Source organism: Athene noctua, chromosome 4, assembly GCF_965140245.1.
Source record: "Athene noctua chromosome 4, bAthNoc1.hap1.1, whole genome shotgun sequence".
In the NCBI taxonomy this organism is placed as follows: Eukaryota; Metazoa; Chordata; class Aves; order Strigiformes; family Strigidae; genus Athene; species Athene noctua.
In genome coordinates, this window is record NC_134040.1 from 84,636,227 (window position 1) to 84,664,014 (window position 27,788).

At 38.3% G+C, this 27,788-nt stretch overlaps 1 protein-coding gene across 5 annotated transcripts in view; it reads left to right on the plus strand.

The window, feature by feature from the left end:
- The window catches only part of DCLK2 (doublecortin like kinase 2), a 90,003-nt gene that overhangs the window by 20,459 nt on the left and 41,756 nt on the right, over nucleotides 1–27,788 (plus strand). For all 5 annotated transcript variants that reach the window (XR_012633620.1, XR_012633621.1, XM_074905918.1 and 2 more), the window contains exons 3-4: nucleotides 24,873–24,975; nucleotides 26,913–27,014. Coding sequence is in view for 3 of the 5 variants with exons in the window: in XM_074905918.1 (XP_074762019.1) it covers nucleotides 24,873–24,975; nucleotides 26,913–27,014 (205 nt within the window). In the remaining 2 variants the exon portion in view is untranslated. The remainder of the gene's footprint in view (nucleotides 1–24,872; nucleotides 24,976–26,912; nucleotides 27,015–27,788) is intronic.

The window sequence follows — 27,788 nt, forward strand, 5'->3', positions numbered from 1 at the left end:
TGCCATGCTAAAGATTGAATCACATGACTTGGAAACTAAACCTTGGGAATTTATTGTGTCCCATTGAGCCTGGCCATTAACAGATAATTAGTCTGGTAAAAATCTTTTGAATTCATTCTGCAGCTGTCATATGCCAGATTAGGATTTGTGTCACAGGTTCCTCTGAGATCTTGGAGATTTTCTTCCTGTAATTAAATTACCCTGTTACTTCAGTAAACAGTTCTTGCATTGTCACATTTAAACACGCAGACTTTTCTTTAAGGAGCCCGTTACACCTTACAGTGTAAAGCTATTTACCAGCCACATCAGAAAGGGTTTCAAGATCGAATGGGAATGGAGAAAATTCATAATGCAATCTTTAAACAGACTTCCTAGTTTTAAGATTTGTCTTCCAGGTTGTCAGGTTGATGAATCTGTTATAGTAGCTGCTTCTCAGTTGGCTGTGATCAGATTGTCAGTGTCTCTTAAGTCTACTAATGCAAAAATACTGAAATTTTAAATAAGAACTTTTCTTCTAGCTTTGTACCAGCTATTAAGAAAAATGACGTTCTCTTCCATAATAAATTAATGGTAGGAGACATGAAACAGCTTGTCAGAGCGTGGAAAGGGAGTATTCCTCTTTAACATTGAAAATATTGCTAGCTAATTAATTTGCAGTGAACCTTTTAAGACTGAAGGGAAAGTCATGTTGAAGGAATAGCAACATGAGCCAACTGAGAAAAGCAAATTGCTTCCCAGTATTTAAGTGGAACAGTGACCCTGTTTGTGGCTTGAAGCTTGTAAGCTTTGCATAGGAAGGAGTGATACTCAAGTGTTTTCACTGCAGGTGGTGAAAGTCAGTGTTCTTGTAACACTTCGAGTGTTTACAAGGTCAACAGTCATTTCCTTTTGTTGTGCAAATACGCGATCTATGCCACAGTCTTAAATATTTATTTTGTTCATATTACTTGGTGCTTCACTGATAGGTGGCATAGGGTAGCTTTGCAGTCATTGAAGGCTTTTTGAAGAAACTAAAATATTTCAGAAGAAAGCAAAAAGACTAGAACGTAACTCGTGAACTAAACAGCGAGTTCGATTTTTGGGCGAGGTTCAGCATTTCTTGGCTTTTCCCTTCTTATCTCTAACCTCCAACTCAGCTAGTTAGAGAATTCCAGCCTAGATAAAATTATTGGAAAACAGGCCAGTTAGTTAAGAAAAATAAAGATGGTTGAGTACCAGATGGCCAGAATCCACTGTGTAAGTGCTTTCTGGAGGTGCCACTTTCGTGCATGTGGAAAACTTGCAGTTTTTCTTTTAAAGAAATCATGTCTCTGGTTTATTTTAATCTGAATAAAATTGAACAAGAGAGATTCAAGCATAGATAAATGCGGGGTTGGATCCTAGTTAAAGAGAATTTGCCTTGTTCTCCCTATATTTTGCAAGGGACCCAATAATAGACACTTAGAATATGCCACCTGACACCAGCAAGCTTTGATCTGGGTTTCTATTACAAAGAGAACTGGAATATAATGGGTGCACTTGGTAATATTTTTCTCCTTTAGGGTTAGTAGAGAAGCAATTGATTTTCCCATTCTATCTTTTCTTATAGGCCTTCCTTCCCATGTGTCAGACAGTATGAAAAAACTTGCAAAATTAGTATTTTTCCCTCTGACATGTTTTGCTTTATTACCAAGTTTCAGAAGTTTTTTTTTTCTCCTTTTCCTGTAGAAATGAATAGTGAGTTTGACAGAGGGCTTCTGGTTGAGCAGTTGGGGTTCTACTCATTGAAACTGAGACACCGTGGCTATATGACTGATTTTTCTAGATTAGCTGAACTAATATATTTCTAACATACTATTTCTGTATGTTTCTAATCTATATATTGTTTTTCTAGCATATGCTGTGCTACACACAAAAGTATTCTGGATATTTGGTTGCTAGGTTTTCCCAGAACCTGGGGCAGTTTTCTCATGCATTTAGATAGAAGTTTATTTCCTGCAATCCTGTTACAACTGGGAATAGTAATCCAGCCAAGATACATTTAAAAGTAACTATTAGCTGGAATCCTTTATATAATCACTGTAGGAATAGCAGAAGCAAACATTTGGTTGAGAGTTAGGACTGGGAGGGCCAGCTTGGCTGAGAATATCCAGTCGCCAATTGGCATTGGCAACCTCATATGCTTTATGGCCAAAACAGTTCACAGGAATGCCCGCGGTGTCCTCCTATAGAGTGCTTGTCACAGATCCATCCCCAGGACCTGTATCAAACTGAAGATTGCTAAGCCATGAAATTTTGGGACTTGGTTTGTGTATTACAGAGAAAGAATGGGAGAGGCAAAAAAATGTTCTTTATAGCCTCAGCTTCTACACTGCCAAGCAATTTTAGATGGGCTGTTCACAAGTAATTCCAGAAATTGGACAGCGTTCTGGCTTGCTTAGCAAAGAGAACACACTGGCATCCTTGATGTCTGACACAAAAATACCCAAATCTCTGCAAACCAAATCCATATACCACAATTGGCTTTATATGAGCATGAGAGGAAACATGGCAGAGCGAAGGTTCCTGGTAGACTTTATTCTAGCCAGTTCTCGTTGTGGCTGATGTTTTTGCTTCACAGGGAAAATTATTTTCTCCACTTCCCTGAAGCTGAGGGGTTAAACAGGGCAATCTGTCTTCTGCAGGTACCCATGCAAGCTCTGGTACAGCAGAATAGTGTGTAAAAAGTAATGTATTAGAGCATAGTTTTAATATTCATGTTAATATATACTTGTAAATCTTATAATATAAAATATATCATTTTTTTTACTCAAAGCATAAATACAGCAAAATTGATATTGTAAACTTGTGAAGTCTAAGAGGGAAGATGATGATCAAATTAGGAAATCTGATTTACAAAGCTCTGTGTTTTGTCCTCCTTTGTTTTCACACACACAATAACATTTTCTGCAGTTTTTTAATAGAATCAGAGTGGCTGTTGGTATAGGCAATGGATTTGTTATTACCTGCAATCCTTGAAGTCTGACGCTTGCCTAAGAACATACTTCTAGTTCAAGCATTAATCTTCCCTTACTGGAAGGGATGTGCTCTTGCTTTTGGATTTATGTACATAACTGAATGTGTGAGAACCTCATCATTGTCTTCTGAGAAGCTCATGAAAGAAGCTTCAGTCCAACATGCAAAGGTGGTTTTTGAGAAGTTTTTAGGATCTGAGAGGGCTTCAAATACTCTTTGAACTAGTAATTATTATACATATTTGCTTGGGTTTGACAAATACATTTTGATTTCTTTCAGTGCACTTCATCTTTTGTACGTTATTTTTTCCCTATCTTCTCAAATGTTTCACTTAGATATAAGTATCACAAATATGGAGTTTTTAAGCAACTTCTTTTTCCTCCTGTATATATGCCCCTAAACATACAAGATGTAGAACAGTATTACTGGTGGAGTAAGTGGAGGAATGAAGGTGTTTGATACTACTACTTACGAATTGCAGACACTTGGCTGGAATTTCCAAAGTAACTATCCTGGCTTGCTCACGTATTTTGGCAATAATCGGTGTGAGGTGAAAGTTTCTGTTCCTTGAACTTCTGTTTTGGAAATTTATTTACTGTCATTGTAAGTCCATCATCCCTATATATGTATCTTAATAGATGTGAGATATAAAATAAGTGCTAATATTAGGAGTCTTCACTGGTCATAATATTTTGTAACATTTTTTTTGCCCAGTTCTGCATGTAGAGAAGTGCAGATTAGATGGATGAACATTTTTATATCTTTTATTTTAGGAAATTTTTCATCTTCATTTGAGGTGTATGTTACAAAGTATGATTGACACTCACATATATTAATGGAAATATAAAGGCTTACCAAATATTTTATTCCAATACAAATAAAAAGGCACAAACAGAAAATGATCAGAAGCACTGAGACATTATGTAACCTCTAAAATGATGAGGAGTTTAGGACCTTAGTCTTATCTGAGGCTTTCAAGAAGCTTTTTGTCCCAGTCCTTAGTAAGAAACAAGATTTGTGTGGAGTTTTGGGAAGTGAACACAAGTATAAGTTATCAAGTATTGGGGGGACAATCTGTGAAAATCCAGCCTGATTGCTGGGTAAGAAAAAAACCACCTCTAGTTCTAAAGCAATTAAAATATGATTAGCGAAATAGTTTATAAAGCCAGATCAAAACACTTAAACCCTTCAGTCTCTGATGACCAAATTTAACAAATGTAGTTTTCGAGTGAGAGCAAGTAGAACAGCAATGTCCTTTATAAACTCAATGTTCAGTTCTATCTCCAGGGCAGGGGAGGACGTTTTGAAATTGTGTTGGACATCTGAACTGTTAGAGTGAGAGGTTTTTAATTCTTTACTCCCATATTAATTATAGAAAAAGGATGGACTCGCAGCTATTTGGACTTTTACTAAGCTACCTCTGCTTAGAGGGAGAACAAGCAGAGCGCAGTGCAATCAGGCTACATTTCTTTTTTTGCTCTAGTTCTCCTTAATCCTCCTTAGTCTAATGCGTTCCTTGTGTACATACTGCTAAGTCAAGGTATGCAAAACTACTCCACTGCTTGCATATGAGTGACAAAAAAACTCTGCAGGGAGTTTTATCAACTTGGAACACAACAGGCTTCCAGAATGAAGAGGGACTCCAAACTTATTAATAGCTAGGCCTCCAAGATTTCGACTTCATGCTTACACTGTGGGGAGGATCCTTGTGTCACACCCTAGACCTTCCTTCTTCAACTTCTGGGAGGTAGGTGCAAGCCCAGTAGCGCCTAAATGCTTATCTGAAATGGAAAACTTCAGCTTATCCATCTTGCCTAAACGAGGATTCTTAACTAAGTAGTAAAAGCAGCTTTCATCACGTTAGCCTTGTCACCAGCATCTTCACTTGATGGTTGGGAGTGGAGGGCGTTGTTTATTTATCAAAAGACCCCCCGAAGAGAGGAAACAGGGAAGCCCATGGTACTATCCTGTGAAGAACGCTGTTGTCCTGTACAAATCATTTTCTACTAGTTACAAAAGATAAAAAAATGTCAACTGGTAAGCTAGAGATGCATACCTGCTCTGGCTGTTCTCCAGTGTCTGGACACAAATGCTCAATAGGCATTGAGGTGTATTTTCTGGACAATGGAAAAACTGTGAGAATAGGGCTTCAGATATTTCTGCTAAATATGACTCCCCAGTGTTTCACTGCTCTCATATTTACAGCATATATCTGAAGTGACCTCTAAATCTCTTCATGTGGTTTGTTTTGGTTTTTTTCCTCCTTCATCTGTGGCTGAGTTTGTTGGTGAAATCTCTTGAAATCACACGTGCATTAGAGGCAAAATATGCCAGACTTCTGGCCTGTTTGCCTGATAATTAGAAGTGGATCTATCTTTTAAATGGAATCTTTTCCCTTCACCAGATTTTTTCCAAAATTATAATCTCTATGTTTCCTCCTTCTCTTCAAAGCCAGGGGGAACTGATACAGATCCTGGCAACAGGATATGTTGCTGACATCCTCATTGCTCTGAAAAAAAATTTCTTTGTTGCTGTAAATATCGGGGAAGGATGGAGGGGAAAGCAAAGGGCCAGTATTTTCACATGCAGATCCACCTGTGAATCCTTGTTAGGACACAGGCAAGGATTACAACGCTTATTCTGTTGTCTGATGAAAAAAAAGTGTTATGTAAAGTTCAAAATTGACTTGGGGCTGAACTAAAAAAGCCTTGTCAGGCGTGACATATGAAATAAATATTAATGCCTCTTGTGTAAATTGACTTTGCCAGGGATGAGTCTGAAGTTAGAGGCTCTTTGTGACCTCAGTTTTTTTCTCAGTGTTTTATATCTTCGTATATAATGAAACTCAGAATGTTTTAGATGATTCATCTTCCCTCATACTGTGAGTCATTTTTAGTGTGACTAGCATACTTGACAAAATTTATTTTTAGCTGAGGGCTAGATATTTTGTGTATGACACCTGAATGTTTGTGAGAGAACCTTATCTGTAAAGTGTCCTCAGTTGACAGGGAACAAGTTATAACTGTCTTATTTTATCAAAGTTTGCTTTTAATTGCCATTTGCTATAATAGAAGGTGTGTAGGTTTTCTGTGAAATGGAATATTAACAAGGGAACTCATTCTAATAGTGTATTACCAGGCTTCAGTGAGAAAAATGGCTTTTATCAGTAGCATTCTTTATCCATATATATGTTTGAATATTTGGTAAGATACATAAAATTGTTTTCAGAATTTGTATCCTCAAAACAACAGCAAATCTTTTTTTTTTTTATAGAATAGTTTAATTAGATTGTTCACTTTTAATATTCTGCTAGACTAGATTTTTTGATGGTTAAATCTGGCTGACAGTTCTTAGGATTTGATATAATAGGTTATATTTCAAATCTCCAGACTCAGGAACACGTTTTTCCAACTATTTTAAAAATTAAATGCTCAGGTCAAAATCCAAGTGCCGAGAAATTAATTTTCCAAAGTGCACGTTTTCACTAGTGCGTAGATATGCTTGACCAGCTGTTCCTTTGTAAAACTGTGACGATAAAATTGCTGATTGCAAATTACTTGTTCTGCATCACTACTTTAGCGGAAACTTGATGTCTGCCTTCCTCTAACTCACTGTGACCCTTCTCCATCACCTCCTATGGGATTCAGTTTACATTTGTTTAGTTTTTACTGCTTTGTTGTATTAAGATAGCCTTGGAAATCCCTCAGGTGATTTCACTCTAAATATGGCATGCTGCTTTTTTTTTTTTTTTTCCCCCGACCATGAGTTGTGCTAGGGAAGGTTTGTAAATGAATGCATCTTTGGGCAAGGTGTTAGTTGTACAAAGTTGTGTACAAGTTGAGGGATAACCTTACCCGCTTATACACACTTTGCCATCTTTCAAACTTAAAAGAATTGAGATTATCCACAGCTTTTACCTTTTTTTTTTTTTGTAGGTTTGGTGTAAATGCTTTAGTTAAGGATGTACTTTGTTTGCTTCCTGGTGATAAATAATACAGTTTCTACTGAAAGGTGTAACATTTCAGTAATTCTAAAATTGCATCAATATAACAATAAATGCTGACCTTTGTAATAGTGTTGTGACCTTCTTCAGAGTGATGGTATGAGCCTTTTATAAATAATAGCAAAATGACTTGACTGAATTTTCACTTGGTTTTTCCTCCTCCCTCTCTTGCAGTCTTTCCTCCAGCGTGGAATGGAATTTGGGAAAAAATGAGCATTGTAACGTAGTGATATCAATGGAGGGGTTTTTTGTTGATTTTGGTGGGGTTTTTCGTTGTTATAACAAAGTACTGAGTAATTATAAAATCTTTTAATGGCAAATCTGTCAGAAAACGGCTATGAATTTTTGGCTGTGGATGTAGTAAGTTATTTAAAACTGTATTGAAAAAATAAGTAATCTTGCAACTTGATGAAAAACATTTGGTTATCAATTGATGAAATACACTCAAATTAGGTAAATATAATCTAACTATGCTGAAAGAAAATTCTAATGAAGACTATTCTAGGAATTTTGTCAAATGAAGACTTTTTTTTTTTAAACAGAACTCAGTTCAGAGGGTTAAGATTTTACCTTCTCTTAGCTGAATTTGTAACAACCTTAGTGTTAGTAAAGAATGAGTAATTGTGTTTCCCAGGAATTGTGGAGATTGGAGAGGCCACCATGAAATAAATGAAATGCACTTTTGCAGTGTTTCTTTAAAAAAATGTCACCTGACAGTTTTAGAAAAAGCTGATGCAGCATCTGCCACTTCATACTGGCAGACAATAAATCCACATAGAGGATTTCTGCATTCATTTGCCTTGGATATAAGGACTTTACAATGACACACAATAAATGTTGTTTACTTCAGTCTGCTTGACTGAAGTAAAAGCCTTTACTTGAAACTATTTTAAAGGCAAAAAAGTCTGTGAAATTTGCAAATTCTGAAAGGAAAAAAAAATAATCTATTTACTGTGAAATCTCTGAGTTGGCAAATGACTGGAATAACTTCTAAAGGGCATGGCTAAGAGGGTGGCACAGTTAGAGACTGAGGGTAGATATATTTGCATATATACAAGTTACTTTTTTCACTTCTGTACTTGCTAAAAAGCCATAAAATACCTCATCTCTTTAAAAATGTTTTGAACTTCCATCTCTAATATAAGCTTGGAGGGAGATGAAACATGTCCATGGTTTAAATAATGTTATTTTCTTAACCGTTGTGTTTTTAAATTTTGCTGCTTTTCTATTCTTGCTGAGTCTCACTGGTTTTTACTTCCCCGTGTATGCTTCTCGCAGTTGTAACTTGCTGATGCCCAGGGCAGTACTTGAACATTTCTGGGGCCTGTCTGTAAACTTAAATTTAGGTTGACAGTACTTAATTAAACATGAGGCATGTTAACAGAAACTGTGTGTAGGGGGAGACTGCACTTCTGCTGTGAATTTTTTAAGTGGTGTGGGGTTTTTTTAAGCCTACTGTTTTTAGAGTTATCCTAAGTATTACAAAGAAGTCAGAGAAAAGAATCTTCCCAGGAGGACTAAGAACTTTCACTGAACTTGTTTTTTTTGTAGTGCAGTCACTTCATATTCTGTTTTTTAGAGCAGTCTCCAGATAAACCTTTAGGAATATTTCTACAGATAGATACTGAGTTGAGAAAAACCAGCACAAAGTCCAGAGAATATGACTGTTGCTCGCTTGCAGCCTCTAAGCTGTCATGTTTTGTTTGATCTGGGTCTTAAATGCAGTAAAGGAATTGTAAAAATAATTTAATACAGCTCTGCAGAAAGCTGTGCTCAATCCTTCAGTGTAAACAGATTCCAGGATGCCTGAGTTCCTCTGCATTTATTAATAGTTCTCACTCCTTTAAAGGCACCTTTATGTAACTGCCATGTATCGAATGTAAATATTTGTATAACAATTTCAAAAGATTTTTTTTTTTTTAGGCTAGTAAGCAAAGAGTTTTATAACAAGATATATTGCTACAGTCCCCTTTCCACAAAAGCCTGTCGGGGAAACATCTATGGAATACTTAGCAGATGCAGTGTGAACCATGGCTTCCTGGAGTTGCAGTTAACTTTTCCGTATGGTATTCTAAGCAGCGGTTTCAACATGGTGTTCACAGAAAACAGATGGTTTCTAAAAGCTAATTAGGAATAGTAAAGTAATAGATGATCATTTTAAATTCCCTTCTTGGGGATCTGCATCTCCACTAGAAATATATCTGGGGAGGTTCAGAAAAAAGGAAAAAAAAAAAAAAAAAAAAGAATTTCCAGTGATCCAGTATATGCTTTCTAGAAAACCTTTTAGCGTTGTGCCCTTATTTTGGGAATAAGGCATGTGGTTGCCTGTTATCCCTCAGACTTTTTCCACTTGCAATTGAATTAAAAAAGACTGTTGTTATTGTCGAATAGACAGCTTGTATCAATACAAATCACATCTCTAGGCATTTTCTCTGAGGTGGCTTCTAAGAGAGCTGCTTGTCTGGGAAAGGCTTTGTAAATCAGATAGGTAGGTACCTGCCAGCCCGTTGTAATGCACTGTACAGGGTGCGCTGTGCTGCCAGTCCGTTTTAATGTACCAGCAGAGAAAACAGGGTCAGGGTAAGTAAAATCAACTAACTATGGCTGGATGTGCCCAATGCAGGTAAGAATTAAGACTCTTGTGGTGAATCTGCCAAAAGTAGCTGGGCTTGGGTTCTAATTTTGAACACTAGATCAGCCACTGAGAGGGCCCTGACACAGGTCTGCTTGGCACACAGAGTGAAACTCTACCCAGAGCTAGTAAAAACAACATATGTTCCCAGAAGCTGCTTAAGGAAGCTCTTTAAGCACTGGGGAATATCTGCAAAAGCCTTAGACCTTGAGAGTGGGAATAACGACACCAGTAACCCCATACTGAAGGAGGAGTTGCAGAACTATACCCCTGCTCTAGCAGTAGTGACTAAATGGATTAAGGCTGATACTGCTGCAAGCAAGTGGGGGGGTGGTTGGAGTTCTAAGCAGGATTCCCAGTATGGACAGAAATTCTCTCAATGGGAGGACTTTCAAGAGCAGGAGGTGTAAAGTGAATCTGTTAGTATAACTTGTATGTGAGATACAGTGATGATATCCTGACACATTTTTGTTTAAGTGCCTGCTTCACCCTTTTATGGCCTGTATTATCTCAAGACTGTGTTGATATTTCAGCATTTGAAGAGAATGTCAGAAATTATGCCTGAGGAAGCATTTTCTGCTCTTTGAGAGTATAAGATTCTTGTGGTCTAAGGAATAAGAGAATGACAAAAATTCAGGTGTTTCTGTTTCTGACACAAAGCACCTATAAAATATTAGTCTTATGAGAAATTAATTTTTTTAATCTGCTTGTTCAGGATCAGACAACTAATGGTATGTTAAGCCATACTTGTAATAGAAGTTAGCAGGAAAAGAGGAGATGAATCACACTGTGTGCTGCTCAAATCAGGATGCTTCTCCAGACATTTTTGGAGATGGAACATACAAAATCTTGACCTGACTGCAGAAAACTGGAGGAATGGGGTTGGTGCCATGTTGCTCTATGTGTAATCAGAAGTGTGTGACAGTGACAACCTGCTGCAGCGTTCGCTTCAAAGCCTGTGTAATTCTGAACAGATCCAGTATCTGCTCCTGGTGTGCTACTGAAGGGCACTCCATGGTGCTGCTGCTAGTTGCAAAGGATGTTTGTGGGATTAAGAGACTGCCCATGCTCCTTTTATTCTATTGTATTACAAGCAGCCTCTAGGGTACAGTGTGCAGTTGCCTACCCAGATGCAGGCTGGGGAGCTGTCTGTACCACAGACCTCCCTTCTGCCTGGAGCAGGGGTGAGTTCATAATCCATTTCCATCCCAGAAGGATCGCTTGACAGTGAATAGGTGCAATTGCAGCCTGGCTTTAAGTTGGCTCTGATACAACAGCAGTGCACTGGCAGCAGCCCAGGCCTCAGCTGCTGGGTTTGGTACCCAGGATGCCCAGACTGCCTTTTGCAAAGTTTTATGCTGAAGCGTTGCTGCTGTTAGTATTGAATGTGGCTGGATTAAAGCCACCCTGGATGTGTCTGCATGAGGTGGAGTCCATATTAGCAGAGTCAAGTTTAGAACTTGTCATGCAGATATTATAGTCTCCAACCTCAGCATTATTTTTATTTTATTACGGAATAAAGCAAAAACCTATTGTAAATACACTTCAGTTCTTTATGCCACGATCTTACGTCTGCTTAGTCTTGGTGAGGGCATAGCTTTGTGTTTTAGGAAGAGGAGGCGGAGGGAATTTGGAAGATTTTTCTGTTTTGCAAATTAATCCTAATAATGGCAATGAAAAAAAAACCTGTAAACTAGGAATTCCTGAATTGTTGCAGCTGACGGAATTACATATGCAAATAATAGGTACATTTTGAATCGGACTGAATATTTTGATACGCTTCTCTTTAAACTGGAATAGGGAGCATAGAGCAAAGGTGTTGGTGCTGCAGTTTAGATTCAGCCAGGCTGAGCTGGGCTTGGATTAACTCCACTTGTTTGGGACTTGTGATGGGAACATCATGAGAGATGCCAGAGAGGTGTTGCAGCGCGGTAGCTTCCAGTGCTGAGCAGGATAACGTGGCAGTTCACCTGCTGGGGCTGCATTTGTTATTCTTAGTTGCCCCAGACTAGCCTAGGATCAGGAACACGGGGAGCACCCTCTGTATGGTTGGAGGTGATCTCCCTGTCACTAGCTGGGTATGGGAACCCTCATCTTTTCCCCGTCTTGTTGTAAAGTGTAACATAGTTTCAATTTTTATCTATATTTGCAATTCAAGTAATCAAACTTAAAAAAAAAAAAAAATCATCTTTTGCCAAAGTTGAAAACAGATATAATAGATACAGATTCTAAAGAAAACTAGTTAAATGGGAAAAAACCCAAGAATGGTGAAGCAGTATTATTTATATGACACAGTGGGACTAGCAGGCACAGAACTACCTCATAACTGCTCTTGCTGATATGTGTGTAATGAGAAAAAAAAGAAGATAATATCTCCATATATATAACGCTTGCTTCCAGTTCTGTAGCCTGGTCTTAGTTGGAGCTTGAAGCAGACTGGGTTTTGGTGGTTGTTTGTATGTCTGTTTATTTAACCAGAAATCGGTGATTAGTGATTTCCGGACTGGCTAGCTTTGTACATGATGTGACTAGGAGTGTGAAGGGATTCTTCTGCTGCATTTATTGCCTTTCTGATTGTTAAAAAAAAAAAGTGATCAATGCAGTGAAAATAATGAGGTCTGATACATGAGGTCTTAAGCATCGTGAAGACAAAGTATGATTGAAATGCTTGAACTGGTGATCTAAAAGCAAACCAAAACCCAGCAACTTGAAGTTAACAGATGTAACCCAATTCACGTTTGTCATCGTATTTAAATGGCTTTCAGTAGCATATTAATGCTTTTAAGTAGCTTTTATATAGAGGAAAAAGAGTTACTTGAAAAAACCCCTAATGTATTTAGTGAGCTCCATTGTGGGAAAAACAGAAACTTGGGAGACTGTCAGTTTAGCAGCAGTTATCTTGAGTAAAATTTTTGAAAAATCGATCAAGCCAAACCACTGAAAAGATTTGGCTGGCCAAAATCTCAAGATTATAGGAACGTAAATTTTGCATTGGTCATGCTATTATGTAAATTAGATTAATGTAAGTTTAACGTCAGAAGAGGTTTGTATTGCAGGAATAAATATGGGTTTTATTTGCTCTTCAATGAGTGGTAGGAGTTTGGGAGAAAGTATTGACACAAGTATTGCCAAACATAAGTGGAAGAAAGTGAAAAATTCTTTTAAAGTGCCAGCATTGTTTTCTGAGGGTAGCAGAGCCCTCAGTGACTGGCCTTCAGTGTTGAGTTTCACTGTGGTTGATGTTATGATTTGAAAATTGCGCTTGCTCCATTTTACACTTCATAGTTCAGTATCTTGTAGAAGGAGGCCTGGAGTGTGTTTTTAAAGTTTCTTCAAAAAATAAAAGATTCGGTGGTTTGGAAATGAATCTTAAGTACCAATCTGTATGATGTGTTGTTCCTGCTCTCTGAAAATTTATTTCCAGATACCAGTAATGAATTCTGGACTAATTAATTCAAAACAGGATGATCTTTCTCATGCATTTCAAAAGCACCTATCTTATAATTGATACAGAGCTCTACAAAACAAGATAATGTTACCAGATGCTTCCATAGTTCAGCAGTGTCTCTGATGTTTTGGCTCAGCAGAAACAGTCATCCAGACCACTTTAGGGTGGGGTTTTTTTTAATATTTAGTAGTTTACTGCTGATTTATGACCCTATATACATCTTTTTTACCTTCCAAATTGCTCACACTTTAGGTAAAGAGCCTCAAACAACAGGCTGACTCAGGATTTAATTCAGAAAAACTGAGTCACCTAAGTCCTCTGCCTAACTCACCAAAGTCGAGTTCCAACTGCTAATAGCAATAAAAGTGTAAGACAGTGGGATTTTAAAAAAGGATATCTGAAACCCTTCACCCAAGCCTTATAAGATGCCACAAAAGTCAGCTGACTGAGAAACGGGGCTTAGCACTTTTGTTCTGTACTGTTACACGGTTTAGAGAATTTGGGGTGCAGGGTTGGGTTTGTTCTGGGGTGTGGGGGGGTCCATTTTGTTTTTTTTCTGAGACTTGTGTATATTTGTTCAAAGGAAGAACTGACATTTTCAGACATGAGGAGTAAACGTGTGAGATCTTGTTGGTTTTTGGTTTTAAGGAGAAGCAGTTGGAGACAACTTTTTTTTTTCTGGCAGGACTTACGATATAACAGTATTGATACATCTGTTCTTTTTGTCTCTGCCTAAAAATGTTGCTTTTTCTCTGTCTTCGTAATCCATTTGTTGTCTGAACATGAAATCAAAGACGTTTCTGCATCTTCAAATGTGTTTTACATATGTTTATCTGCTTAGTAAAGCAATTCAGAATCAGCAGCAACAGTTTAAGAGATAGCATCAGTTGAAGTTGTGAGCCAATGGAATTAAACTGGATCCCTGAAAGTCACTTTGATTCCTGTGTTACTGTAATTTTTCTCACATTTCTGAGCATCTAATAAATATCCTCATTGTTTTTATACTTGGTGCAAGTTTTAGCAAGACTTCTTTTTACGTGAAGTGTATATGAAGGGGACAGAACTGAAAGACCAGAATTTATAGGGTACTTAAACTTTTTCCCCCTCCTATTGCAGTGCTGTGAGAAACAGCTTTGAATAAGCACGAGATTGAAACCCTGACAGAATAATAGATCAGAAAACAATAGGGGTTTTTTATATCTCTACATAACAAGGTTAAATTGCAGCGAGTCATGCATTTTGGCTAATATATTGAATCTTAGAGTTACTTAATTTGATTTTTTAAAATGGAATTTGAACAGGAACCTGACTTTAGCAGCTACTACGTGAGCAACTGAAGTCATAGGCAAGCCACAGACTCATAGGATGGTTTGGGTTGGAAAGGACCTTCAAGGGCCATCTAGTGCAACCCACTGCAATGAGCAGGGACGTCTTCAACTAGATCAGGTTGCTCAAAGCCCCGCTCAAACCTGACCTTGAATATTTCCAGGGATGGGGCATCTACCATCTCTCTGGGCAACCCATGCCGGTGTGAAAGGCTAAAACTTCCATTTAAAGCTTATAGATTCACGGAAAATTATCTGTACCCTTCATCGAAGGACCTTTCCAGATTTCTGCCTTTTCTTTATTCTTTCTGCACTGGCCACAAACACTGAGTTTGAATTTATTTGTCTATGGAAAAATAGTTTTAATTTCAAGAACTGCTGCTTCTGTTAACCTCTCTGGGAAACAGTGTCTGCCCATGAGTAGTGGAAACCTTGGATTGCAGTAGATTATTGCTGCATGCCACTTGTGATCGAAAGGATCAGTGTAATGAAACTACGTTGGCCATATGGTTTTATTTTTTTAAGTTTTCTGTAGTATGTGAATGCCATGTTTTTCAAGTAAGGTCATTAGCTAAGGGCACTGATTTCTATAAGAGTGCAAAAAGGGTAATTTTATGGGGGGGGGGAAAAAGTATAACTTATATTTTAACTGCATTTGTATTGTGGAACAGAGTGTCATTAAATTAATTAGATTTTACTGAATTGGATGAGCTGGCTATCTGTCCTTATACATACAGTTTTAATGTTCCTTCATAGTACAAGTAGCTTTTATTTTTAGACCAGTTAGTGGTGAGATGGAAGGTTAGCTGGGTGAAGTCAGGTACTATTTTTAGTTCTATATTAGGCTTCCCAGTTACACCACTTCAGCAACGAATCTGTTGTGCTGACTTTTGAGCTGCTGTGATTAAGGCACCTATGGGCAAAGATACCATCCTTGTCTTATAACTGAAAGTGCTGTTGAGGTTTGGTTTGGTTTGGTTTTTTGTTTTGTTTTTTTTTTTTTTCCATAGAAACTGGATTATGGTCATGTCATATGAGCTGCATTTATTTATTATGTCTTTCCAATTTCCACTTATTCCATGTTTAGTAAGGCCGCTGTTTCTTTGTGTAACTCTTGAAACTGAGAAGCATGACATTTACTTCAGTATACTGAAATGGTTCGACTCTTGTTGAAGTAGTGGATAATAGTGTGGGAAGGGTTATTCTGGGGTGCTTTGTGTTAGAGACAGATGAGTTGTACAGTATGATTCAAAATTTCCAGAATTTTAGTCCTTTTCAGCTGTAATTATTTGCTATCTAAATAGCTGCACATAATCAGTGAAATATGATTTTTGCAGAAAAAGATCCGTTTAGCTCTTTGGAAAAACTGGTGAACGGACCTTGCCAGAAAATCCTACAGTACTGGAAGGCTTTAAGAAATAAATACGTGTAGGAACTCACTTTAACTTGTGCATATTTCTACAGCTTATTTTTCTTACTGTCATTTCCACTGCAGTGAAGATGATCTATTTGAATCCCACCCAAATGCAATCTTCCACTTCCATATGTGTTCGTCTTCTGAATTAAACTTCAAGAGGTTAAAAAAATATATGCAAAAATCTGTTTAAAATGGAAATAAAACTGAAATGTGATATGTGCTCTATTCTGTCATCTGTTCCCAATAGCTGCGTGGCTGTATGAGCTGTGGTGACCTGACCAGCCTGTTTATGCAGTCTCCCTGCATTGTCATCCTGTATTAGGCGTTTCATGGGCTTGCTGCCAGACTTTTTCTGTTTACAAGGCAGCAGGCAAGGATTTTACATTTCTGTTTTGTTTCTTACTCTTTAGATTCCCTATGGGACAGAAAGGTTTGTCTCCTTTTCCACTGCTGTTCTTCATCACTGAGTATCTGTGCAAGAAGAATCGTTTTCTAATGAGGACTGTAATAATACAATACAGCCATTGATTAAATAATCATTTATAGAAGAATTATTTTCATTATGGTCTTTGTTTCAATATTTTTTTTCTGTTTTTCTAAATAGGTTAAGAAGCTGCCTTTATCTAAAGCAGGCAAATTCAACATTTATAAATTTTTAAAACCAGAAAACTTAGGGTTTTTTGCTCAGTGTTTACTGAATTTAATAAACTTGAAGGAAAAGACAAAAGGGTGCCAGACACCAAACCTCAAATGGTAAATCCGACAATGTCTTGTGGAAGTTCTGACCTAGAAATCAGATTTATTATATCGTTTTATTGCAGTGTCCAGCAGAGCTGGGGAGGCCCTCAGACCTTTCACGCAAGCAGTCAATGGAATTGCTCTCAAGCCTACAGCTAACCAGATGCATGGGTTAAAAAGAGACTTTGGAGAGTGAAGACCAAAATCCAGGTCAACTATTTGAATTAGCTATAGAAAAAAAGGACCATCAGCATGTTTACACAAACAGATTAACTGAGACTATTAGAAAGGTCTTAGAGCCTACATGTAAATTGCAAACAAAACAAAAAAATCCCACTTTTAAAAAGTTTCTTTATTTTGTCAATAACTAGAGGAGATTAATATAAAGGAAAGTCAGTCTTTAAAAGGTGAAGTAAATTTGCTGGTCGAGATGCACAGTCACAGAAGATCAGGTAATAAATGTCTTAGTTTTGTAACACGGTCGGTATGTCTGCATTCTTTCTGCATGATCTGATCTCTGTTACTGTATTTCACATTTTAGTTGCAGGCAAAATAATTGTGCATCTGAGCCTTAGAAATCAAGAGGTATTTGACTTAATTCCAATTATTTTTAGAGAACAAAGGAGATTATTTATTTTTTTTTTCCCCCCCGGTCTACTAATGACCTCATGGAAGTTGGCTGTTGAGGTTGAAGTTGCTATGATGTACCATGTAGTCCTCATATCTACAGCCAGCAGAAAAGGTGTCTAGAGTCTATCAAGCTCATGGTTTTATGTCCTCAAGCTTTAGGACTCCCCAGCCTACCCTCTAGCTGTTTGGGACAGCTTTGACCAGTCATAGTAGCGTTTGAGCTCTTTCTGGCATTGCGTCAGAGGTTAGTAGCTTGCTTACCCTTCTCCTGGTGTTGTGTAATGTTTTTTAATTTGGGAATTCCCAGATTCTGTAGTAGAGCTGTCACAGAGAACATAAACTGGTGAGGAACAGAAGTTTCTGCAAGTGTCAAGCACTTCTCTGTACCAGCACAAATCTGATCACGTCCCGATTTTCCAGGTTTACTGCGTATCTGATGTAGTTTTTTGTTGCTGTTCTTGTGTACAGTGTGGGTTTCCATATTGCCTGCCTCTTGAACAGTTTCTTTTTTGCCTCCTTCCAAAGCACTTAGCATAGTTGCCTTTGACATTGTCATTTCTACCTAATGCATAGGTAGGTTAAAACAAACAACCAAACAAACTGGCAATTACAGTATTTTTTTTGAAAGGGCATGTCAGGGGCTCATTGGATTGACTTTCTCTGTCTTTCTACTTCCCAGGAATATTCTAGCTACCCATCTGGCTATTGTCTCACAGTTTACTGAAAATGGACTCACTATAACCAGGAAATATGACTCACTATAACCAGGGAAATAGCTGCCTTAAGCTAGTACTTCAGTCCTGAAGGATATTGATGGCTTAGTAAGTAGTTAAGAATACTGCTTAAACACATACACTCTCTTTTCCTTGGTCACGTTTTTCTGTGAAAGTGCAGAGACCAAGGGGAAGTTCCATGGTAAGAAAATCTGTTAAAAGTCACACTACTCTGTAGGAAAGGGTGGGAACGCCCTTTTCACCTTCCTTTTTGAGTTCCTGAGGCTGCCCAGAGGAAACTTCCTTCTGAAAGTTAAGTCAGCACCTGTTGGTGATGGAACTGAAATAGAAAAGAGGCAACTGAGGTGTTTCTGCAGAAGTGCTTTCCTTGCATTTTGCACTTCAGGACATACATAAACCCTCAAACTGTTCAAATACACTGCAAGAATTCTAATGATTTAAATCACAGTTTGTATGGCAGTGAAGAGGGGGTGGCAGTGCTAGCTTTTATTTGAAAAGGGGAAACAAACATGATGGTTGCAAACACAACCTGACTGGCAAAATAAGCAAACATTTGATTTTTTGCTTACTTAGAATTAAAGGTTGATGCAGGGGGCAAAGGGCAGAACTGTCGGGACAGCATAGCTGTAGTCTGCCCCAGCCAAAGAGGAGTAGCATTTATTTCCCAGCAGAAATGTGGAGACCAGTCATGCTGAAGGCAGTAGCAGGGAGGTTGTATCTAGATTTGTCATGCTGACGTTTAAGAAATTATTCTTTTTTCAGCAATTAATGGAAAGAAACCTACTTCATGGGTTTAAAGAATTTCAGCCTCAAATGCCTGTCGCTGTTGCTGAGCTGAAAACGCATACACAGCTGTAACTGTGCATGCCAGTTTTCCTTTTGCCTGGTATGTTATGTGCTTCCTTTTTAAAATATTTATACCATATCCTGTTTCCTTGAAGTCAGTGGATATAAATATTTCTTCCATTGTTAAAACAAATACAAATAATCTTGGGTATCTTTTCCAGTTTTGATGTTTCAGTTCCATTTTCAGCTGATGTAGAGAACTTCCCCAGGCACAGGGTGTGGCTCTTCAGACTTAAAACTGTCCAGTCCTGTTGCTGCTTACTTAAATTGAATCAACCATACTAAATTGAGCCAAACTATTTGTTTTTACAGCTCTTCCTTCTGCATTTAGAATGAAACATATTTGTAGAACTGAAATAAATACCGTTTATCCAAGGAGCTCCTGGCTGAAGGGTGTTGATGTATAGTTGCAGAACATTCTTCAGTGCTAAAGATTTGAGAGGAATTTAATTCTTCAGTAATTTTTCATGGTTGCAGTCTGTCTTTTTTTTTCCTCTGAAGGTTGGAGGGCAAATGTCTTGTGGATAAAAGCTTGTTTATATAATTAAATTTTTTTAATTGTAACTTCATGGCTTTAAACTCCAACAGGGGAGGTTCAGACTGGACATTAGGAAAATATTTTTCCCCGAAAGAGTGGTCCGAGAGTGGAACAGGCTGCCCAGGGAGGGGGCAGTCCCCATCCCTGGGGGGGTTTCAGGGCCGTTGGGATGAGCTGTGGGGGATGTGGGGTAGGGGAGAACTTTGTAGAGTCGGGCTGAGGGTTGGACTCGGTGATCCCGAGGGGCTTTTCCAACCTGAGTGATTCTGGGATTCATCATAAAGGACAATTATTAAATACCTGTTGAATTCTGTCTGTAAAAGATCTATCATTATTTGTGTTTCTTCTGGTGGGAAAGTATCTTCTGCTTCTTAGATTCAGAGGTGGGAGTAGGGGTTGGTGTAAATCACATTTCTAGGCCTGTGTGATGGTAATGGGAAAGGGAGTTCTGTATGAATCACAATTTGTATATTCTAGTCCAGTACTTGACATAACTGAAGAAGTATTTCTTTGGAAAGAGCAAACTACTTTGGTTATAAATATTTGTGTATTTTAAAAGACAAATATGATGGGTGTTTGTGACATTAAAACACTGTACTAGTAGACAGAAGAGGATCAGGAAATTGAGTTTTCAAACAGATGTTTTTCTCTCCCTTCCCTTCCAACACCCTGTTTTCACATTTTTGACTTGCATTTTTGCGTATTCCTGCAAGTTTGTGCTGCCTTTTTTTTTTTTTATTGTTTGTGAACCACATTTTTGTGCTTTGAGCTGTGTGATTCTGAAGTGGGTTTACCACTAATGGTCTTGCAAACTACTGTTAGTCATGTCATTTCTGTAACATAATGCTTATTTGGTAATATGTGCCTCTGTTAGGGCTCTGTGTTTTTCTAAAAACGTCATCCATTCAGTGTCCCAGCATTTCCTCACATGGGCAAGGGGGAAGTTTTATGAGGCAAGGCTGACTTTTTTTTTTTTTTTTCTGGTAACAAGCAATTCAAGTTTTGAATCATTGATCATTGAGCCTCATGCATACTTGTTTGTGTTTCTTGGGTTTCTTACACTTGAAGCCAATTAAAATTTAATTCTCCTGCTGTTGCTTGAATTATGTTGTCCTCTGATCTTTAGGCTAAGGTGAACAGAGCCTTTCTGAGCCCATTGGGAAGCAGTGGTGCCCAGAGTCATTTGCACATCATCTCAGAAAGCTAAGGTGGGGAGTACCAGTGAAAGGATTCTGTCCAAACAGACACACAGTAATGCTGTGGGTGACCCCACTACAAAAGAAAATAGAATACTGACATTCAGTTATAATTTTTCTGAGACTTCTCGTGGATTTTTGCTTTTCCCTCTTTGCTTGTGTTCCTACTTGTAATTTTAAGAAGTATTTTTAAAGGACTGAGTACAAGTCAAATCTAGTCCCATCCAAATATGGACTACTCTGCTGTGTATAGTGACATACTTTGAACAAAAACAGTGCAACAAGACAACCTGAGTTGTCAGAGGAGCACCAATAAGTCACACTTTATTCTAAGTAAAGGGAAGGCAGTGAAGTTACCAGCAGAACATAGGCAATATATTAGTAGGAAAGGGTATTGTATTTAGAAATAGTTTAACACATTTTAAACATGTTAATTGAAACATCTGGAGTTAACAAGATAACATTTTTCTAAAGTGTTCCTAAAACAGTTTTTCAAAATATATTTCACTTTCTATGTGGGAGGAAAAAAAAAAAAATTCAAGGAAGTGTGAAACTCCTTTGGTGTGAGCCTTTGTAGTGTTGGCTATAACGATAATACCTAAAAAACTTCCTTGTGCAGCTCTGTAGATGTCTTCCGTTAAAAAAAATCAGATTTAAAATAGATATTTTTTTTTTCTCCCGTGGACAAACAAATCACATTCATCTTGTTCTTTTAAGAGAGCATTATGTGTGGTAATAAAAGACAGGAGAGCTGTTTTGATTGAGCTTTATGGCAAGGCCGCTGATGGCAAGCATGCATTCCAAGTAGCTGTACAGAATTTTTGTGGATGTAAACCAGGAATTGGCCCAATGTGAACCTCAAAAATGACCTAATGACTGTAATTGGAAAAAAAGCTCTCGCCACTATTGAAAAATGAGATCTCATTTGGGTGCATTAATCTCTTCAAGGTGTCTAAAGCTTTTCACATTTTCAGTTTCATGCATAGAAGCTCACAGCATCAGGACTAGCAAGAGATTTGTTACTTGAATGAATGACTACATATTTGACTGGTTTTGCTATGATACACTTAATATGCAGTTTTTCTAATACCATTGTCCTTTAAAAGACATTTTAGGAAATATTTTGAAGGACTGAACCAATGCACCAAATGCAGCAAAATAAAGAATGGGTAAGGTATAGAAACTTTGTGGAAAGAAAAACAGCATTTATTGTACAATAGTTTGACAAACAGAATTTTGCTCCCTAACTTACTGGAATGACTGATGTGCTAGTCATACGCACAAGTCCTACTGCTACTGAAACTAAAAGAAAAAATACCAAACCCAACCAAAACCACCAATAAATGTTCAAATTTTTTTTTAAATTTCTAAACTGATTCAGTCCTGCTCAAAGCTGTAAAAAAAAAAATAAATGCTGTATGATCTAAGTATAGATGTTCTTTGAAGTGGAATTGTGTGATTTGCACGTTAGGCCAGAGTAGACCTGCAGCATTCAAAATTCCATGCAAACGACTTACCAATTTCAGCTTTCCCTTAGTATTTTTTTAAATGCTAAGTAAGCAAAACACTGTTATGTTAATTGAGGCATATACATTAATTTTAATTCTGTAGGAAGTGAAGACTGTTTATTTTAGCATCTGTTTGCACATTGGGAGCTGCCCCTTTGATTTTTATTATGATAAAGGCCTAGAAAAATAACCATTAGATTGTACTTTTAGGAAAACAAGATTTTCATGATCATGATTTTAGAAATACTTCCTTCACCTCATATACGTGGTTATTTGAGATTGTTAAGTTCTAGCAGATCTTTATTCCTTGTTCAATACAGTTTTTCAATATTTTTTTTTTTCTTATGTATTTTATGCATAGCCAGTCTGGACTATCTGCAGGGAGAAGGAGGACTTCCAGTATTCAAGGCTGGAATATAGCTAGACTCTATGGAAACCTTTCTCATACTTGCATTTCTCTGGCTTCCAGTTACGTGTAGCTTAGTATCTTTTACAGTAAGCTAAAGTCTGTCTTGGTCTGTGACTGACAGACCCCCTCCCCAGTAGCCATTTATAAAGATTTTAAGGTGTATTTCTAAGGGTACTTCTGTCATCATTTGAGCACAGGTCTGACCTTTCCTTTGTAGAGTTGCACTGCAGACAACAAAAGGATGATGCTGCATACAGTTATTTCCCAGTCTAACATAAGACCTGTCATTCTCTCCTCTCTTACTCTCAGCTCAGATGTTAGACTGGATGACTTAAGGGGTGAGGGGGAGGCTTTGAATCAGAACAGAAAAATGAATTTTAGGTTCTGCTAAATCACCATATTTAACTTGAACCTGCTCAAAACAGCACGTCAGGGGCACTGGGGGCACAAGTAGAGCAGTGATAGGTAGGCAAGAGCTTGTGGAAATGACCCCTGGTTTTGGGGACCTTGAGTGTGAACTTCTCAGAACATCTCTGCCCGTGTCCAGCAGCGCTACTGGGAGGTGTTCTGAGAGCTTTCTCACGGCTTTTCCTGTAGCGGTGGGTGTGCGTTGGTTGCTGGATTCCTGAAATCTGTGGAAATGATAATGAGTACTCTTATTAGTAGAGACAGTTATTTAGTAGAGAGGAATAAACCACATGTTAGAAAACCTTCCCTTTTGAGAAGAGGAGGCTGAGGGGAGACCTCCTGGCCCTCTGCAACTCCCTGCCAGGAGGGAGCAGAGAGGGGGGATGAGTCTCTGGAGCCAAGGCCCCAGCGCCAGGCCCCGAGGGAATGGCCTCAAGCTGCCCAGGGCAGGGTCAGGCTGGCTCTGAGGAAGGATTTCTGTGCAGAAGGGGCTGTTGGGCGTTGGAATGGGCTGCCCAGGGCAGGGGGGAGTCCCCGGGATCCCTGGGGGGGTTGAAGAGTCGGGCTGAGCCAGCGCTGAGGGATCTGGGGGAGATGGGAACGGTCAGGGGGAGGGTCATGGTTGGGCTGAAGGAGCTTCAGGGGCTTTTCCAGCCCAGATGGTTCTGGGGTTCTGTGAATCTACAGCCTTTTGAATCCAGTCATTGCTGCCTCTTCAGTTAACCCGAAGCAGCGGTTTACAAGCACAGCTGAAAATGGCTCTCATCCATGAGAGCAGGTCGTCATTGCAATGGTAAGATGACAATAAAAGGATTCTGGTGATGGCTCGAGTCCTTTGGCGGTGTAACACAGTGACACCAACGCTGGATACTGCGTGTGGCAGGGTGGGGAGGATCTTGCTGTAAGGGCACCGGCTGTTATTCCTGGGTGAGCTGCCATGACAACTGCACGGCTGGCCAATGTCCCGTGCGGGTGTTCTTGCAGAGAGCTGAGGGTCATTGATATTCCGAGTGTTTCTCAGAATACTGCAGGCAGTAGAGACCCCTTCCTGCCCATGGTTACAATTATCATAGCGGGTAAAACATGAAAATGGTGTTGACAGGTATCTGGGAAGGAAAAATGCCAGTTTCCCTAAAAGAAGTTTCTTGTTTTACCTTTTTAATTACATGGTCTTGCCAAATGGTTCCAACTTTCTCAGCTTCTATAAACATAGCTTTTATTCCCAGGTCTCATGTGGCTGTGCGGTGTTAAAAAGAATGGGGAGCCAATTACACAGTAAAACTTTAATCCATTTACATTTCAAAAATAGCTTGTTACCCGCAAACTTTTTTTTCCTTAGGAGGGAGTTAGAATGAGTTCGGTGGAATTTCTTGCGGCATTTTTGGTTTGAATTGTTTTTAAAGCAGGCAGTTGCTCCTTCACAAGCTGACTTCTATTGGCTTTTTTCTTTCTGATAGCCCCATCCTTCTTGAAAGACATTATAACATCATTACTGGGACCATCAAGAACAGACAGAGCTGCAGAGGGCATGAAAGGGATTCTATATGTCTTTGTTTTTTGAATATGGAATAACTTTTAATGAAAGGGAGAATTAATTTTTTTTTTTTTTAACAGGATGTTAAAACATGGAAATTAAATGCCTCTGAGCATAAAATAAATTTGTAGATGCAATCATTTTAACTTGACAGATTTTCCCACAAGCAATTAGTGTAAGAGTAGAAGAAGCTTTGATATTTGAGTAGTGTTTATAGCCAGTCTTATCAAAGTCATCAGCGTGCGTGTGTAGTTATTGGCAAAAATACAGGTGTTGAGTGTGTTTTTGGAGGTGAGGGACAGTCGTATTTTACATTCTTGGCCCTGAGGTTTCCTGGACTACTGGGAGAGCTGAAGTACTTGAGAACTGGAATATTTGTCATTATCAAAGAACATTACAGTATTGCTGTGAAAAGGAAGACACAAACTTAATAATTGTTGCTGACTAACCGGAGATTTAGTATTTGAAAGTACTGCTTTTGTTTATTTTGCTTTGTATATTTTGCTGTCAAGGTGACATGCTTGCAGGACTTCTTTGGAGATGATGATGTCTTCATTGCGTGTGGGCCTGAGAAATACCGGTATGCTCAGGATGACTTCGTGTTGGATCACAGCGGTAAGACTGTACATCCTAAACCCACTGAAATAGTCAACTCAATTGAGATTTCTTCCCCCTGCTCCCCCTAACCCTGCCCCACTGTTCAATCCCCAAGTGTTGTGTGATTTAGGAAAATAGACGTGGGAATGTATTTTTCCTATGGATAAAAAAGTTCTTCTAAACCATCATCTGGATTCTGTAAGCCTGATAAATGCACTAACAAACCTGATCTATTTTCTTGGAAAACAGACCCCTTCTAAAGTTACATGAAAACCAGCATTGAATTTGAAAAGGTTCAATCCTGGATCTAATGGATCTAAAATCTGTTAAAAACATGCACTTTTGGCATCTGTGACTAAGATGATCTCCATATTGCTGTCTTCATGAGATTTTTGAAAAATCGTGTATGTAACCACACTCATTTCAGGTCTTGAATTGTCCTGCTAGACAATTCACACATTCCAGTCTTGTCTGCTATAGACCAAGTGTTTTTTCTGTCTATGTTGTAGAGAGCTCTACAGCTGTAGGATCACCCGAATTTTCTTTTCTGAAAAAATTAATCTGTGGTAAAGAAAATTTGTCCTGGCAAGAATCATTAGATTATTTGAAGAGAGTTTCAGATTGTGAATAAAAGGGGGTTTTTGCCTTCCTCTTGGCTAACTGAAAGCAGAAGCACCTGCTGTTTTTCTAATTCTTACAAACACCATGATTTCTTTACAAAATCTTCAGTTATATCAAGAAGTGTAAGTTTATATCTAGCCACTGGTCCGTAGGTTTGATGGATGGGTGGAGGATTCATCTGGCTCCCGTTCTGTTGTTATTGCCAGCATGCTACTTCTCCAGAACTGCCTGATTACGTTGGTTCAGCTAGTGTGGAGGTCACAAGAAGGGTATTTTTTTTTATTTTTTTTTTTTTACATAATTTTAGACTAGCTAAGATATGATTTTATTCTTGTGCAGGAGTGGAAGAGCATGCTCGCATTAATACACACTGCAGATCCCAGTCTGGGCAAAATCATCATTTTCCTTGCGGATTTTAAGGCCATAAGTTTGCTTTTTCCCCTTATGCTGTGCACAGACTAATTGGGCTCATTTCCTTTCTGAGAACCCAGTGATGGGGAGGGTTTTTTTTTTCTCCCTTTGTCTCTTCAGCTTTGGTGGTCCTTGCTTTCTCTCACAACTCTAGAGGTCTTAATGGACAAAAGCAGGTCAGGTACAGAGTGGAACATGACTTGACTGGCAGGGCAGGCAGCTTTGCTTACTATTTTTGATGGTGATGTGGCATTGACATTGTAGTGATGAATAACAGGGACAGGATTAGGAGGGAAAGTTTTATATGATTCCATTGGGAGTGATTTGCTAACTATAGGAATTAAAATGTTTCCAAAATGTCGAGGCACGTATGCCTATTGATTCCTTTCCCCTTTAGCTTGTCCTTTATTTAATGACATATAGGTGATGGTAAGTGGCAGTAATCTATTGTCTCAGCCTTTTGGAAACAGTAGACGTTTCTCACCTCTTTAGAAATTGGTCACCACATCAGTTTCTTGCAAAAGAAGGTAAGTGGGGCTTGCTGTGCAGTTGCCTTATATGATGCTGCTGTTACATCACGCAGGATTTACTGAATTATCAGAACTGCCTTGGCATCAGCTGACTTTTACTCCTTCAGTTGTGCAGAGGTACAAACTTGAATTATAGTTGAATTATCCAGCTTTAAGACATGAAGAAATATTACATGCGGAATGTTAAATACAGCATTTGAGTAGCTCTAATGTGGTTATGTGGTACGTAGGTTCAAGTTCTGAGGTGCTTTTATAACTTTGTTTCACTCAGTTGGGCAAACACGTTTAGAAAATATGGATGTTAATTTTCTGGATAATAAACAGCAACAGAGGTGTTTGGAGGAAGCCTGTACGGTGAACTGTTGTCAAAACTCTATCTGCTTTTTTCCCTAGAATGCCGTGTTATGAAGTCCTCTTATTCCCGATCATCTGGCATGAAGCATACTGGCTCCAAAAGTCCAGGACCCTCACGTCGAAGCAAATCACCTGCCTCAGGTACTACTTCTAGGAAAGAGCTTGAACATCTTAAATACATGAAAGTTTGAATATGTTTAATGGGGTGAAAAACTGTTGGCTCTGTCTGAAATAGAAGTGCTGGGCTTTGTTTCCTGACAGGGGAAAAAATGGGGTTTTTTGTTTGTCTCATAGATTTAATACTATTTTATAGTAAAATTTGAATTTATTTTTGAATCTGGAGAAGAAATGTGGTTTCTAGTTTTAATTAACAGGCACAAAAAGCTTCAGTTTATGAACATTGGAATAATTCGTGCTAATTATACATTTGGGATATAACGATTTTCTTGAAGACTGTTAACTACAGGATGGTTATGTGGTTAAATTCATGTTCATTGAACTAGAGTATACCCTTAAGTGTTTTGAATTTGACAGATTTCTCCTATATAAGCCGAATATTGTCAGAAATGCAGGATTTTGCTGTTTCAATTAATTTTAGGAGATGTTATGGAATGGTACTGCCCATTAACAGAAAAATTTTTTTTCTTCTTCTTGGTCATCTTGTAATTTCAAAGAAAGGTTTTTGCCAGCAGTTTGGCTGAACACCGTATGTTCCAACCATTAAGTCTTTTATGCAAATAAATAGAAGGGAGAAACTTGGGTTTTTTCCTTTTTTTTTTTTTTTACCTCTGCATTTAATTTCTAAATACAATAAAACATAATTATTTTTTTTCCCTCGGACCTGGAGAAGGAGCCCTGAAATCAAACTGTTGAATAATGAAACATATGATGGTCTATTTTGAATATATACATGTA